Source organism: Leuciscus leuciscus (genome assembly GCF_965113295.1).
Source record: "Leuciscus leuciscus genome assembly, chromosome: 6".
NCBI lineage: Eukaryota > Metazoa > Chordata > Actinopteri > Cypriniformes > Leuciscidae > Leuciscus > Leuciscus leuciscus.
Window position 1 is genome coordinate 17,028,210 of NC_138730.1, and position 15,949 is coordinate 17,044,158.

The window sequence follows — 15,949 nt, forward strand, 5'->3', positions numbered from 1 at the left end:
AGTTTAGCGGTCATATATTAGGAATATTAAACAAGCGAGAGGATGCTGATTCAGACCAACATCATGGTTGCTTTTATACAACGGTTCAATTAACTGCTTCAATAAACTGCTTTTATTCAACAGTTCAATAAATAAGAGGTTCATATTTAGTAATATACATTTTATTGCCAGTCACTTTTGTACAGTTCTAAATTAATCCAATGCAAAGTCTGGTAATATACCCATTAGTGCTGTTACTAAATGAATCAGACTAATCAGTTGAGTGGATGATTCAATGACTCACCCATAATGATGTTGTGGCAAGGACGACTGTTTTATTGCATACAATGGTTCAATAAGCATCAAGTTAATAGTGAGTAACTTACATTTTTAGACACAATGTTACTAGTCATTGCCTGTCAAAGTTTTGGGGTAATATTAAATATCTATTATAATAAAATACAATAGAGAAAGTGCTCATTTTGAAGAATATATGAAAACTCTGAAATAACACGTTGAACAATAAATCAAGAAATTAAGAGTATTTTCACATTTATAGTCATTTAGATTCTTAAATTTAATAAATTCACTTAGAATAATAATACATTATGTAGGTTTTTGCAAATACAACTATCAGCAAAAAATAGGTGACAAGTTGCATCTGAAATGGCATTTTTCCAGTATTTATAGAGAATGATGGACTAACTAAGCATATGATCATCATCAGCCTTATTGTTAGCTATGTACACTTGCTTATAATGTAATGTAATGACAATTTTATAAGCTAAAACTTCTTCAAGTCAAGATGTAGCAACAATATGGTGTATGGCTTTTTCTGCTGTTATAAACCACATTGCAATATGCCAATGTGCTCTGTTTGTTCTCCATAGTAATTACTCCATTACACCCTAGTGAGCAAATCAAAAATTATACTTGTTTTAGTGTGTTGCATTAAGCTGTTCTGCACTTTTGATGGCAGAATGTTGGTTAATGATCTTGGAGAGATTACCAGGATACAGGTTCAGTCCTGAGAAAATGCAACCAATGAAGTGGATTGTTACTGTGATGGCATGACACTTTTCTGGTTTTATGACTTAATGATCTAATCAATTTTTTTTTTTAACTGCATTCTTCTTAAATGTAGGCCAGACAGGAGAAGCAAATATACCTGCAGCCAATGTGCCTGTAGCACCTGGTGAGAATTCAGCTACCTTTTCTACAGCAGCCATATACAATATTTAACATGAAATCAAGACAATCTGCACTTGCATTTGACAATCTTATAAAATGAACAAGTCTTCATAGTCAAAGCTACATGGGGTTACCCTAGGAAAAGTTAACTTTTATAAAGCACACTTTTAAAAATAGTTCTTATTACTGAATTCTATAGTCTATATTAAATGGAGCTAGTTAGTGTCACGGAGACACCAGTCTCTTCAGTCACACACCCGATTACTAAATACCTGCACCTGCACCTGTTCCTCATCAGCACCGCACTCAATGCACACCCTGTGGCTGTGTCCGAAATCGCCCCCCTATATCCTTTAAATAGGGTACGAAATTTGAAGTAGTGTGCAAAACCATAGTGGACGTTACCGAGTGCACTCATTCAATCCCACAATGGACCATAGTAACGTGTGTACTACCGATGTACGCTCAACGGCTAGAGAATACCCATAATGCACTGTGAGAGTCAAGTGCCAAATCAATTCTCGTGTCTGACCAGAAGATAGCGCCCGCAGCTGAATCATCCATCCATCCATTTTCCAAACCGCTGGTCCAATGTGGCTACAGTGTAAAATCATACAGGTATACTTTTTACTTCAAGGTTTATATATGCTAGTTTATATGACAGAGTTCAAGATAAATCCCTATGGTATAGGGGATGATTTCGAACACAGCCCTTCGGTCACTCCTTGTCTGGCTTTGCAAATAGATACAGACTCCTTACCTGCTCTACTTACCAAGGTAGTTTGGCTTAGCAAGGTACTCCCCAGTGTACCTCCCCAACACAAACGCTGGGTAGATCCGTGGATCGAGCAGATAAACTCCCCTCGCTAGCAAGGGTTGTAAGCACTATGCTGAGTCATGCTCTCCGGCATACCCTGTCTCTGAGATCTGGGCCAAGTGGTTCACTGTCAGCTTCACAGTCCCTCGGGTTGGATGCCTCATCTAAAGGCAAGTGTCCAGAGGCTCTGTCTTCAGACAGACAGGAAGCAGGCCAGACTGAAGTGTCCAATGTAAGTAGCGCCAGGTCAGGCCTTCCTGGTGGCATTTCGGGTGAGTATGTTCCCCTGAATAGTGATTGGCTGGGGCTCCTTCAGGTTCCCTAACCACATTACCTAGAAGGGACCCCTTCTAGTTTGAAGCTGTTGACCTAGGCCCATTAAACAAAGTTTATGGAGGTTTTCCTGTGAAGCGTATAGCTTGGGTTATGACTGTAGGGAATGCTGTCACTGACAGCCCAGTGTGACCTGAGGGTGAGTGGTTCTGGCATTTCATTTGAATTTTGCTGGTTCTGACAGTTGTCACTGCCAATGGGTATGCTCTCCCCTTAGCATGGCGGCGTGAGTATATCATCCCCCAATGCGTCGGGGACCTCCGAGGGACCACGGTCCCCGTGCATCGACGCAGTGTGAGTTCCCTTTCGAAAGGGAACATCTCAGGTTACAACTGTAACCTATGTTCCCTGAGAACAGGAAACGAGACACTGCGTCTTTCTGCCATGCCTCTGGGCCTACCTACCTAACAGTCCCTTCAGACGATAAGGGGAATGTCATGTTTACAAGGCGCCCTTATATACTTCCGGGTCGCACGTTGATGATGTCATGGGTGTCACATGCCTGTCTTGTCTTGTGCTCCACATGGGTGTTTTGTTATTTTGAGCCATGTGCTCGTGTCTATTGTCTAGCCCCTCCCATCTTGTTATCTGATTATTGGTTTATTTATCCCACCTGTCTGTCTCGTTACCCTCCTTTGTTTGTTCCCCTATTTAGCCTCCTTGTGTTTGTAGTTTTGCGCTGGTTCGTTGTCCGAGTTTCTTGTTCCTGGAGTCTCTGTGTTTTGAGTTTTTGTACCTTGTCTGAATGTCACTAATAAATTTCCTCTGCATCTGTATCCTCGTCTCATGATCATCTATTCCGTGACAGAACGAACCAGCCAAAATGTGGATACAGCAGAGTGAGATTTTTCCTCAGGGAGAGGAGAAAGGATCCTCTATTTCCTTGCTGGAGTACTTCGCCAGGTGCGCTCAAAGGACTATGGAGGAGGAGAGGACCACGGCAGACGGCAGTCAGCGGAAAAGAAAGCCTTCACCGCTGGTCCCGAAACGGAGGAGAGGGAAGAACCCCTCCGTGACTGTTCCGGTGGTCCCGGTTCCGGTGTTCCCGAGTCCGGTGGTCCCAGTTCCGGTGGTCCCGAGTACGGTGGTCCCAGTTCCGGTGGTCCCGAGTCCGGTGGTCCCAGTTCCGGTGGTCCCAGTCTCGGAGGTCCCCGTGCAGTCTGAGGTAGACAGAGCAGCTGAGACTCTGTTGAATTACTTTGAAAGACTATACAAGATCCTAGAGTTTCCCAGAACTGTTCACGTCACGTCTGCCGAGCCTGTGTCTTCGGACAGGATGGCCGCCGTCGAGCCTGTGTCTTCGGACAAGATGGCCGCTGCCGAGCCGGATCCAGTGTCTGCGGACAAGATGGTTGCCGCCGAGCCTGTTCACGTCACGTCTGCCGAGCCGGTGGTGCCAGTTCCAGTGCCTGAGCCGTTGGTGCCAGTTCCAGTGCCTGAGCCGGTGGTGCCAGTTCCAGTGCCTGAGCCGGTGGTGCCAGTTCCAGTGCCTGAGCCGGTGGTGCCAGTTCCAGTGCCTGACCCTGAGCCGGTGGTGCCAGTTCCAGTGCCTGAGCCGATGGTCCCTGTTCCTGAGCCTGAGCCGGTGGTATCTGTTCCTGAACCGGTGGTGTCTGAGCCGGTGGCGCCTGTTCCTGGGCCGCTGATATCTGTTGCTGAACCGGTGGTGTCTGAGCCGGTGGTGTCTCTTCCTGAGCCGGTGGTATCTGTTCCTGAGCCAGTGGCGTCTGAGCCGGTGGCATCTGTTCCTGGGCCGCTGGTATCTGTTCCTGAACCGGTGGTGTCTGTTCCTGAGCCGGTGGTGTCTGTTACTGAGCCGGTGCCTGTTCCCTGGCCGCCCGAGGGGTCATCTCCACCCTGGCCGCCCGAGGGAAAGTCTCCGCCCTGGTCGCCCGATGGACTGTCGTCTCCCCTCTGGTCGCCCGATGGACTGTCGTCTCCGCCCTGGCCGCCCAATGGACTGTCGTCTCCGCCCTGGCCGCCCGATGGACTGTCGTCTCCGCTCTGGTCGCCCGATGGACTGTCGTCTCCGCCCTGGCCGCCAGATGGACTGTCTGCTCCGCCCTGGACTCCCGAACTTTGTGTTCCTCCCTGGCCTTCTGAACTGTCCATTCCCCTTGTCCCGCCCTGGTCTGTCCCTCCCGTCCCGCCCTGGTCTGTCCCTCCCGTCCCGCCCTGGTCTGTCCCTCCCGTCCCGCCCTGGTCTGTCCCTCCCGTCCCGCCCTAGTCTTATGGAGCGTCTGGTAGCCGCTCCATAGGGAGGGGGTAATGTCACATGCCTGTCTTGTCTTGTGCTGCACATGGGTGTTTTGTTATTTTGAGCCATGTGCTCGTGTCTATTGTCTAGCCCCTCCCATCTTGTTATCTGATTATTGGTTTATTTATCCCACCTGTCTGTCTCGTTACCCTCCTTTGTTTGTTCCCCTATTTAGCCTCCTTGTGTTTGTAGTCTTGTGCTGGTTCGTTGTCCGAGTTTCTTGTTCCTGGAGTCTCTGTGTTTTGAGTTTTTGTACCTGAATGTCACTAATAAATTTCCTCTGCATCTGTATCCTCGTCTCATGATCATCTATTCCGTGACAATGGGCTGTCGCCGGTCAATAGGATTGCCGTAATTTGATAGTAGTTTCAGACACCTGTTCTCAGGGAACAAAGGTTACAGTCGTAACCTGAGACGTTCCTCATCAGCACCACACTCAGACCAGTATAAAGACACACATTCGGTCACTCCTTTTCTGGCTTCGCAAAGGGATACAGACTCCTTGCCTGCTCTACTTACCAAAGTAATTCGGTTTGCATGTCTCTAGCGATCTCCGAGATTCCTTAGGTAATATTCCCTGTAAGTCTCCAGTGACACCTGTGTGGATATACTCACCTGATACTTACCATGCTCATCCTGTGGTATGTGCTCTTCCGTAAACACTATTCCCATCTGCAACCGAACTCAGCAACTACCTGGTTGCACAAAACTATAATCATCACTATCATTGAACTGTCTGACTGCGCTTTTACTTACCTGCATTTTTAAAATATGCTTTTAAAGATTTAAAGGGATACTCCACTTTTTTTCAGAAATATGCTCATTTTACAACTCCCCCAGAGTTCTGCAAGTGCACATTCGATACAATTATGCAAATTTTTTGTTACAAGGGTACATACAGTATGGGTACATTTTCTTATATCAACATGGCAGGTAAATTTATACCTCTAGGGAAATGTTTTCATTCTCTTTCACTTCATGTCTGAACATGTACATCAGTAGTTAATGAGATTTTCTGTTTATACCATAGTATATACCATTGGCCCTCATCCAGGAAGAAATGAAGTTTATCCTACACCACCAGCAGGTAAAATGATAAGAGTTTTTTTTTTCTTTCTTTATGAATAATGTGTTCTATATAGAGTTCACAAAAGAAATAATTTTCTTTTCTGCTGCAGGTTATGTACCACCTCAAGTCCCGATGGTCATGCCAGTCCCAGACAGACCCCTAGGCTGTCCTCCAGGTCTGGAGTACCTGACCCAGGTGAATAACAGCATAACTCATGATTTCAGTGGAGTGAGCATTTCAACTCTCACAATAAATTGCTCTTGCAAACTATTCTAAGTTCAGGCAAAAAAAAAAAAACATTAAAGGGTCGGAAGCTTAAAGGTGTGAGGTTGAAGTCATGCGACTGTGGTTTAGTTGGTTTATGGTCTACATTTAGCTTTGTTAGTTCTCCATTTTTGAAGATTATTATGATGAATACAATGTGTCAGAATCATACACTTTCTGCAGTAATGCTAAAGCCGATGGAAAAATCCTATTGTGTTTTTGTTGTGGGAACCACGTTGATGGTACTTCTGGGTTGGACTAAAAAAAGACATGCCTCCGGTTTCACAGACAAGGCATAAGCTAGTCCCAGACTAAAATGCATGTTTGAGCTGTTTTAACTGAAAGCAACTTGCAGTGACATATCTCAGTGCCATTGTTTTGTCTCAAGATGCACATTTGTCATGTATATTACAGTTTTTCTCGATTGCTTAAACACTATAACCAGGCTTTTGAACTAAAAATTCAAAACCATAAAGCCATTTATCAAAAAGCACACCCATTTCACTAAACTATAAACACTATTCCCTGTTTTGACACATGAGTCAGATTTGTTGAACTGTCACTGCAAAACTCTACACACAAATCCCTTCATTTCTCATGTTGTCATTTAGAAAGCACTAGCATTCAATATTGTTCACTCATGTCAGCACAGCTTCAGCTCAGTTGGCACACAATTACCCAAGTGGAAACACTAAGAGTCAAAATTTAACACACATCAATCAGATCCTTCAGTAAAAGGGCCCAAATCAGTTTATTGAGTTTTGGAACAATGGATCCAGAAAGACATGAAGGAAGAGATCGAGGAGGCATAAGGAGGAGGAGGAGGAGGACGAAGGGCAAGGGCAAGAAGAAAAGCAGTCTCAGATAAAATTCAAGCCACTCTAGTTGCCCATGTCTTTGTCAATGGTATGACTATGAGGGAGGCCAAATTTGAGTCGCTTTACCGTCGCCTCGAAAGCCTTCAGGGAGGTGTGGTGGCAAACAAAATTATATCACTGAATAAGAGACAAACATTTCCAATAGTCTTTGATGAGGTATATTTTCTTGCAAGAAAAGGCCAGCAGTCGTACAGTCACACAGAGCGGCTGCAGAGTGTGACGGTGAAGGGAGGGCATCCTTTCTCCTTTATAGTCTTGACTCCCAGAATGTTATCTTTCTAGGCCAATGATGGTATTTCAACCATGTGTGGAACATTCTTAGACTTGTTCATAATATTGTCTCCTTTAGTGGTGGCCCTCCTGTCACGTACCAACATTCTTTACCATTCCAATACACTTAAATATTAGAATAAGGTTTGTGTGTGCTCTTTTACTGTCATATGATGGTCACACACATCTTACGTAAATATGAAAAAAAAAAATATGAAAAAAATTAGAGGAGAGAAAAAAAAAGTAAAACAGCCCCCCTTTTTTGTTGTTGCATTGTACTGTGTACATGAATGAAAAAAAATGGGACAATGTATCCATTGGTTGTGTCTTTTGTGTTCATCATGTGAAAAGGTTTGTGAGGGGTGGAACCACAAGCAACATAACTTACCAGTTTTGGAAATGTTGTTTTGAATTTATTGCACCAGTGTGTTAGACTATGTTGTAGTCGTGTGTGTGATTTTGAGGGCAAAGTTTGTTTTTTCAGCAAGAGTGAATGGTTTTGAAGTGTAGAGCTTCATTTTGACCTGAAAATAGGATGTTTGGGGAATTGGGTGAGACGTTATGGATTTGTGTTTACAGTTTTGAGAATACGAGGCACAGTTTCAAGAAATGTGTTTAAGCAATCGAGAAAAACTGTAAAGCTACTTAAATGTCCTAATTGAACTAAGGCCTAATCCTGGCTTAATCTAAGCTCTGTCTGTCAAACTGGGCCATGGACTTTTTTGCACTTAAAAAAAAAAGTTTACATAATGAAGCTAGTATATTTCAATAATAAATACATTTGAAACAATTCTTGCTAAAGGTGGGTTTACACAGATGGTTTAATGACTTCAGTCATTTTTGTAATACATGCAAGTCCACTGAAGTCTAGTTGAAGAACCTAAGTGCATTTTTTATTTACAAAATAAAACATGAACAACATATACAAAGACCTGACTTGAAACATGAACTGAAACATGAAATAAACAAACTCACCAACAGCAGCTTACAAAGACAAAACTAGACAAGATACAATGGAAACATGAGGGTTATATATTAGGGCTGGGACGATACACCTATCTCCCGATTCGATACTATCACGGTACTTGGGTGCCGATATGATTTTTAAGAATTGCGATTCGATATTGCTATGTATTGGGATTTTAGTTTTTTAGGTCTAGAGTCTAGACTATGGGGAAAAGTTGAATGATTCACTTATCGTGCATGTCATATATCCATAGATGTCTAGACTTGGAAATTAAGCTTTTTCCCCCGAATCATGGAAGCACCCCAGTTATTTTGCCAAGAGAAGTCTAATAACGAAAAATAACGAAACAATAACTTTTTAGTCTTAAATGTCTTTCTCGTGTCCACTAGTAAGAGATATGATGTCATGTAATACTCACACAGCAAAATCCCCAATGTTAAATTAACACTCCTCGGTGTACATAGGGTGTTAAACATTAACCAAGGGTGTTAAACATTAACACTGAAGCAATGTTGAAGTTAATGAGATAATTAAGTGATGATTGGCCATTAGTGGTGACACCTAATGTTAATAAGGAGAATCACTGAAGGAAAAAGAAACAAGAAGAACAGAAAAAATAAGAACTACAACTGTCTTTGAGCCATTACACATTATTGCACTTATTATTACCAGTCTGACTATAGGCTTGTTTGACTTGAACCGGCGCTGCACAGACCGATCGGTGAATGACATAAAAATACCGCGAGAGCGAATAGAGAGTAGACGGCTCCTTGTGCTTTTGAATTGCTCTCGCGGTACTTTGATGTCATAAACCGATCGGCCTGTGCAGCGCCGGATCAAGTCGAACAAGCCTTTTATTTCTATCATACATCTACAAAAGTTCATGAGATTCAACGGTAATGTTTTATGGAATTTGTCGTTGTCGTTAATTTAGTTGTGCTCTTGACCCTTTTCTCTTTCTTTTCTTTTTTTTTTTTGTTAGTTTTTCTCTGACTGTTCCAACATTGTGTTTATAAAACACATTTGTTACTGCAAGAGAAAACCTGCTCACAATATGTTTTGATAATGACATTGTCATCATGTAGTGACCTATTCACTGATGTCATCCAGAGTCTAAATCTTTGACTATATGCTTGATGTTGCGTTTTAGTATTGATGATTGTAGCCATGAGATTTTACAGTTTGAGATCCAACAGCAATATTAACAATTTTGAAAATACTTTGTGCACAGTCAGAAACTATTGTATTTAGACACACAGACATCAAGAATCAGCATATGAATCTCAACAATGGTGACAATAAACAAACTAGTGACAAACAGATCAACTCTGAACATCACAAAACAAGCTACTAAAGTCATAACAAAACAATAGCAAAATAAAAGCAAACAGGAAAAAACAATGAAAATTACAGGACAATTCAGCTGCATAATTTATTCATGCTGCAATGCATGATGTGAGCCATGGATGCGTTTTGATTGGTGGCTTCCATCATGCACTGCAACATGAAGCATTTGTGTGATTGTCACCATTGTTGAGATTCATATGTAGATTCTTGATGTCTATGTGTGATTTTAAAATCTTCAGATCATTAAAACGTTGCTGGAATTAGCTACTGTAATGAATATGAATAAAATATTTGTATAATCAGTTTATAATGCTGGTTCAGTGAATCAGGCCAGTACAGGATTGTAATTTCATCATTTAAACATAACCATCATGACCTGGGCTTCATTTCCCAAATGCATCTTAAGCCTAACTCAATGGTAGAACAATTGCAACAAATGGTCTGTATGATCAAATCAGGCTTACGATGCTTTTGGGAAACAAAGCACAGGTCATAGTTTCTCTTGCAGTAACAAATGTGCTTTATAAACACAGAGCTGGAGCAGCCAGAGAAAAACTAATGTTAAAAAGTAAAGGGTCATGAGACCCACTAAAGCAAACACTGGTCACCATAATGGTGACATGAAACGAAACATTCCATACAACATTACCATCTAAACTTCTGTTAAATCTAAATAAGAACGTGTGTAGATGTATGACAGAAATAAAGTCCAACTGGTAAAAATAAGTGCAATAATGTGTAATCGCTCAAAGTCAGTAGTTCTTGTGTTTCTCTTTTTTTCTGTTCTTGTTGTTTCTCTTTCCTTCAATGATTCTTCTTATTTACATTAGGTGTCACCACTAATGGCCAATCATCACTTAATTAATCATCACTTAATTATCTCATTAACTTCAACACTGCTTCAGTGTTAATTTTTAACAGCCTGTAGTTGGACCTATATGTACACCGAGGAGTGTTCATTCAACACTGGGGATTTTGCACTGTTTAATAAAACTATTCAAGTGTAAATCATATCATAATTTTGACTAAAATGTACAAAATAAGGCGGAATCTAAAATATAGGTCCAATAGGCAAAATATACCCCTTGGTGAATGACGTCCACTGGAGTGGACAGATGCATTTTCTGTCACGGAAAAACACGCACAAGAAAAATTATTAAAATCTGAATAAACGTATTTCTAACATCTTATTTGACTGAAAATATTTTTTTTCTGAGAATAAAAGGATGTAACACCTATTTATGAGGTAGCCTGGTTCATCTCCTCTTCCCTCCGCCATTTTGAATGTATGATGATTTATCTCAAAACAAAATAGAGATACAAAGTCAATAATTGGAATATTAAACGTGGGCGTGACGTCTGAGGCTGAAACTACAGTATTGGAAGCTTATCAGGCGCCGACACTCATTCGGTGTCAAAATTATGCTGCACTGTTGTTGTCTGATGCTGGACTGTGTTAATGATGGTTTCGTTTTCAATAAAATATTATCAATGTCTGCTATTCTTATTACTATTAACTATAATTACCCAATAATGTTGGAGATTTTCCTTACAAATGCATAGCCGATTACTCTGGGATCACAGAATATGACGGGTCAAATTCATAGCTACCAAAAAATGTGACCGCTCTTTATTTATTCATAACTTATACTGTAATGTTCAATAAAGTGACTAATGTGGAACCCTTGCTATTTTATAAAGCATATCAGATAACCGAAGCAGCACAAAATAAACATTTACCGGCACAAACGATTGAGCCTATATTTTGGGTGAATTTGGAGCAGGTCGGGAGGCTGGTGATGTCATCGTCTATAATTCGGTCTAATATTTTAAAAACCGAAGCAGAACAAACGAAGCACAAACGATTGAGCCTATATTGGGTGAATGTGGAGCAGGTCGGGGGCCTGATGACATCATCACCTGTAATTAAATGTCTAATATCTTAAAAACCGAAGCAGCACAAACAAAACTTTAACTGGCACAAACCAGCACAAACGAACGAGACTATTTTATTTGGAGCATGGGGCTGGGTGACCTCAGAATGACCTATACATATTCTTTTAATATCTAAAAAAAAAACGAAGCAGCACAAACAAAAACATGTAGGCCCTACAGCACAAACAAAATAAAAACGATTGAGCCTATTTTGCCGCCATTTTGCATTGGGTGGGGGGAAACTTTACGCAGTGATTGACAGGGTGGGAGGGGCTGGGGATGTGTTCGGCTCGGAATGCATTTTCAATTTGCACATTGAATTTTGCTACATTTGCGATTGCATTTTCATTAAATGTCCCACAATGAGTGTCTTAACTGTGAGTGTAAATGCAATTAAGAAAAATAACATTTAAATGATCATTTTGCTACAGTTTTTGCTTGAACACGTTAAACATATCTAATCATTTCTGTAAAACATTTTCATTTGGCAAAAATATGTATTCAATTGTACATGTTGCATTGTCATTTTGCATATTACATTTCATTTGGAATATTTCTACCCATATGCTTCCATAGTATGGTGTGATACTGTAAGGGATAGTTTACTCAAAAACAACATCCCAGATGTATATGACTTTCTTTTTTCAGATGATCACAAATTAAGAAAAACATGAACATGACTGAACATGAACTTTTTTTAGAAAAACAACCTCTGTGAGTCCATGTAATGCATGTGATTGGGTGCCAAATGTTGAAGCTCCAAAAAAGCACATACAGCCATTTTGACAGTAATCCTTACGACCCTGGTGGATAAATCAGTCTTTTTTTTCTTTTCTTTTTCTTTTTCTTTTTTTAAATGAAAGCAATAGCAATTCTGAATACAAACTGTTTTGTATCTTGTATCTTTTTACAAATATACTATGTGAAAATACATTCAATGCCTATTTTCATGTCAGTTCTACAATGCTTCTTATCACAGGTTGACCAGCTTCTAGTTCATCAGAAAGTGGAACTGATGGAAGGTATTATGTTTAACCATTAATTGCACTAGAAACACTTTTCTAAACCCCTGTCACATTCCCACAAATGCTCTCTTTCTCTCACAGTTTTAATGGGATGGGAGACCAAAAATCAATATGTGGTGAAAAATAGCTTAGGGCAGCCGGTGTTTTTTGCTGCTGAGGAGAGTGATTTCTGTACTCGTATGTTGTGTGGATCGGTGCGCTCCTTCCTGCTCCATATCCAGAATAGCATGGGACAGGAAGTGATGACTTTATCCCGTCCCCTTAATTGCAGTAGTTGTTGCTTCCCTTGCTGTCTGCAAGAGGTATAGTATACCACACAACATGACCACTTCACAACGTATACTGTTCCATACGTATTATCACATTGTTTTGCATCGTGCTTTGCATTCTGGTATACCCACATCTAATAAATGGACTAATGATTTTAAATACTGCTACCTATGTTGCTATCTTAATGTCACTGCTATATATTTCAGCTGGAGGTTCAGAGCCCCCCGGGCAGCCCTATTGGTTATGTTATGCAAAGCTGGCATCCTTTCCTGCCGAAGTTCACTATTCAGAATGAGAGAAAAGAACCCGTTCTGAAGATTGTGGGGCCGTTCTGTGACTGCAAATGTTGTTCTGATGTTATTTTTGAGGTATAAATTACAGCAATTACAGCATTACGAAAGAAATTTCAAATTATGTTCTTCTGTACTTTTCATTCATTGAACAATCCTGAAAAAAATGTGTCATGGTTTCATCAAAAATATTAAGCAGCACAACGGTTTTCATTATTGATAATAATAATAAATGTTTTTTGACAAATCAGCATACTATAATGATTTCTGAAGGATCATGTGACACTAAAGACTGGAGTAAGCAGTAGGAACAAATTAAATTTTTATAAATTAAAATAGAAAACTTTTTATAATTGTAATAATGTTTCCACAATAGTACTGCTTTTACTGTATTTTTGAAGAAACAAATGCAGTCTTTATGAGCATAAGAGACCCCAAACTTAGGGTAGTGTACAGTATATTGTATAAAATAATATGACATGTTTTGTGAGTGTTTATGTTTGTGAATGCAACTGATGCTCATCAAACTAACAGTCCCATGCTTATGTGATGCCAGGTGGTGTCACTGGATGAGTCCTCAGCGATTGGTCGAATTAGCAAACAGTGGACGGGATTTGAGGCAGAAGCATTTACTGATGCAGACAACTTTGGCCTACAATTTCCAATGGATTTGGATGTGAAAATAAAAGCAGTTCTATTAGGAGCCTGCTTTCTTATTGTAAGTATATGTACACTGCATTAATACAAACCATAACACTTTTTAAATCTGAGAGCCATAACAGGCCTTTTTTTCTTCTTCAGATTTTTAAACTTTGTTTATTAGCATTCCCATCAAATTTTATGAATATTTCTTTGTATTTGGTTATAGTGGGCATTTAATCACGTTGCAATCAAACATGCATAAAACAGTGGGCTGTAATTTGATATACAGTATATATCATATATTCACATAAATGCATAAATCACAGTAATTTAATTTGTCTTTTTCTCATTTTTAATATACAGGATTTCATGTATTTTGAGCACACTCAAAACCAAGATTGAAACCATCCTGGAGCTTTGTTCCCCATTTTATTACATTGTGTATTTCTTTTGAAGTGCAAGTGCTGTAGTTTTCTCTTCTAAAGACTATGTTAATCTCATATTTTTCCCCGATTACAACATCAAAGTGTAAAAACATCCAGTTATCTCACCCTCACTAACAATTCTTCCAGTTTTCCTCCTCCACCTTTTTCATAGTTATTTATATATTAACAGTAAAGTATGAACTTATACATCCTTTTCAGACACTTTTCTTGTTGTCACACCACTTATCTTTATTTTTTTCAAATAAAGAAAGGTGTGCCACCATAAAACTGCTGTAAATATAAAGACAGTCCTCTAGAACATGTCAATGTTTAACTAATCTAAATGTTGATTTAAACCTTGCATTCTCATTTAGGTCATTCTTCAACTGGGCCTTTTTTCTTTTTAAAATGACTAGTTCATTGGGTTGGGTATCATTTGGATTTCTGATATTGCTTATCGATTCCAATTCTTTTCGATTCCAAGTTTCAATTCCAGTCAGGTAAAAACATTTAGTCAAGCTCTCTCAGTTAACAGTGCTAATATGCACTGAAACAAATTCCACTAGAAACAAACCTTGTTGTATTATTTTAATTTAATACTGTGAAGCTGCTTTGATACAATCTGTATTGTGAAAAGCGCTATACAAATATACTTGACTTGACTTGACTTAATATGGAGTTTGGGACGGACGGCTGTGGTGAGGCTTACCCCTAGGCGAGGGTATACATCCAAAGTGCTCTCAGCCCCATTTAGAGCACAGGTTATAACACTTCAAGAATTTGACTCTCCTGTAACGCCCACTGTACCCCGTTTGTGCGCTACGTGCTTATGTTGACAGAACTAGCTTCGGCTTGTCGGAGCAGCTATTCGTCTACTATGGGGGTGCTAAGAAAGTGTAATGGAAAGTTGCTTAGTAGTGGAAAGATAGTGGAAGCCATCCAATTGGCTTATGATTCTATAAGAGGCAGACTGTCCTATAGTTGTTCGCGCTTGTTTGGCTTCATCTTAGGCTTGTGTAGGATGTGTCTATTCAGAACGTTTTCTTAGCAGAGGGATGGTCTTCGCAGAATACTTTTGCTAGATTCTATAACCTTGAAATCCCTTCTTTTGTCTGTGCAACAGGAGTATAATGAGCTGCTATTTGATGGCTGAGAGACTTGTCACCACACCCCTCATCAGTGAGTGGTTTAGACTAGGTTGTATAGCTGAGAAAGTGTTTGTGAACGCCTACACAGGAGTTTCATGCAAGACTTGAGTGGGCTCTTTTTGCTGCCTGTCTCTTATGTGCTTAAGCAAACAACACTTAGTTCACGGTTCGCTTGGTGTATATTGACAGAGCTCCAGCAGAAAGCTGCCTGCCCCTCTGTAAGGCATTCTATTGCATTTAACACTCATGATGGTAAATAATAATCCGCTTATCAGAGCTGATTATATGAATGTTATCCTGCTTGTCAACACCAATTACATTATTGTTTCTTCAATCACTTCCCCACACCATCTAATACTGTGTCCTCCTGGCACTACGTTGTGCGGTAAATGTATATTCACTCCTGTTCAGCAGGTATTTTATTCAGTTCATTCCCCAACAGGTCTGCAAAGTGTCCAATATGTAAACAATATGATTTATGTGCTAAATCCAGCATAAACTCCAGAGCCATATATATATATATATATATATATATATATATATATATATATATATAGATAGATGCCTCATTACCAGCTGTTTATAAGGGCCGCTATACGTTAGCAGTCTGCCATATTGGAACGGTCAAACCTGGTCCGTCAACAATCTAGAGCAAGTTGACTGTGCGTCTGCAACCATAGTTAGACGCATGCATGAATATCTATATCTGCAATGCACTTCAGCAGATGATTTTGCTAAACTAACTACTGGTAATACAAGACGAAGGTGTCTGCTAACATGACATTTAAAAGTTATCATAGTAAAAGTAAAAACAGTAAAAACCATAGTTAAATCCTGTAATA

General features: G+C 40.0%; 1 protein-coding gene across 3 annotated transcripts; it reads left to right on the forward strand.

Moving 5' to 3' along the window:
• Positions 1-1,003: 1,003 nt before the first annotated feature.
• Positions 1,004-15,513, forward strand: LOC309500715 (phospholipid scramblase 1). 3 transcript variants are annotated; one of them, XM_082172418.1, is made up of 8 exons: positions 1,004-1,174; positions 5,608-5,664; positions 5,756-5,874; positions 12,287-12,329; positions 12,414-12,634; positions 12,809-12,970; positions 13,449-13,610; positions 13,898-15,513. In XM_082172418.1, exons 3-8 carry the CDS (start codon positions 5,779-5,781, stop codon positions 13,934-13,936), a joined length of 723 nt encoding a protein of 240 aa, XP_082028544.1. In that variant the 5' UTR covers positions 1,004-1,174; positions 5,608-5,664; positions 5,756-5,778; the 3' UTR covers positions 13,937-15,513. The 3 variants fall into 3 exon arrangements, with proteins under 3 accessions (XP_082028544.1, XP_082028542.1, XP_082028543.1); XM_082172416.1 differs by lacking the exon at positions 1,004-1,174 and having other exon boundaries at positions 4,953-5,664; XM_082172417.1 differs by lacking the exon at positions 1,004-1,174 and having other exon boundaries at positions 4,953-5,664; positions 5,756-5,841.
• Positions 15,514-15,949: the final 436 nt, after the last annotated feature.

What these genes read in the sequence shown, in the direction of transcription:
- LOC309500715 (XM_082172416.1), top strand. Translation starts at nt 5,583, where the DNA reads ATGAGATTTTCTGTTTATACCATAGTATATACCATTGGCCCTCATCCA. An exon ending in GAAAGTGGAACTGATGGAAG is followed by an intron (nt 12,330 to 12,413) that starts GTATTATGTTTA and finishes TTTCTCTCACAG; the next exon opens with TTTTAATGGGATGGGAGACC. An exon ending in TAGGAGCCTGCTTTCTTATT is followed by an intron (nt 13,611 to 13,897) that starts GTAAGTATATGT and finishes TTTAATATACAG; the next exon opens with GATTTCATGTATTTTGAGCA.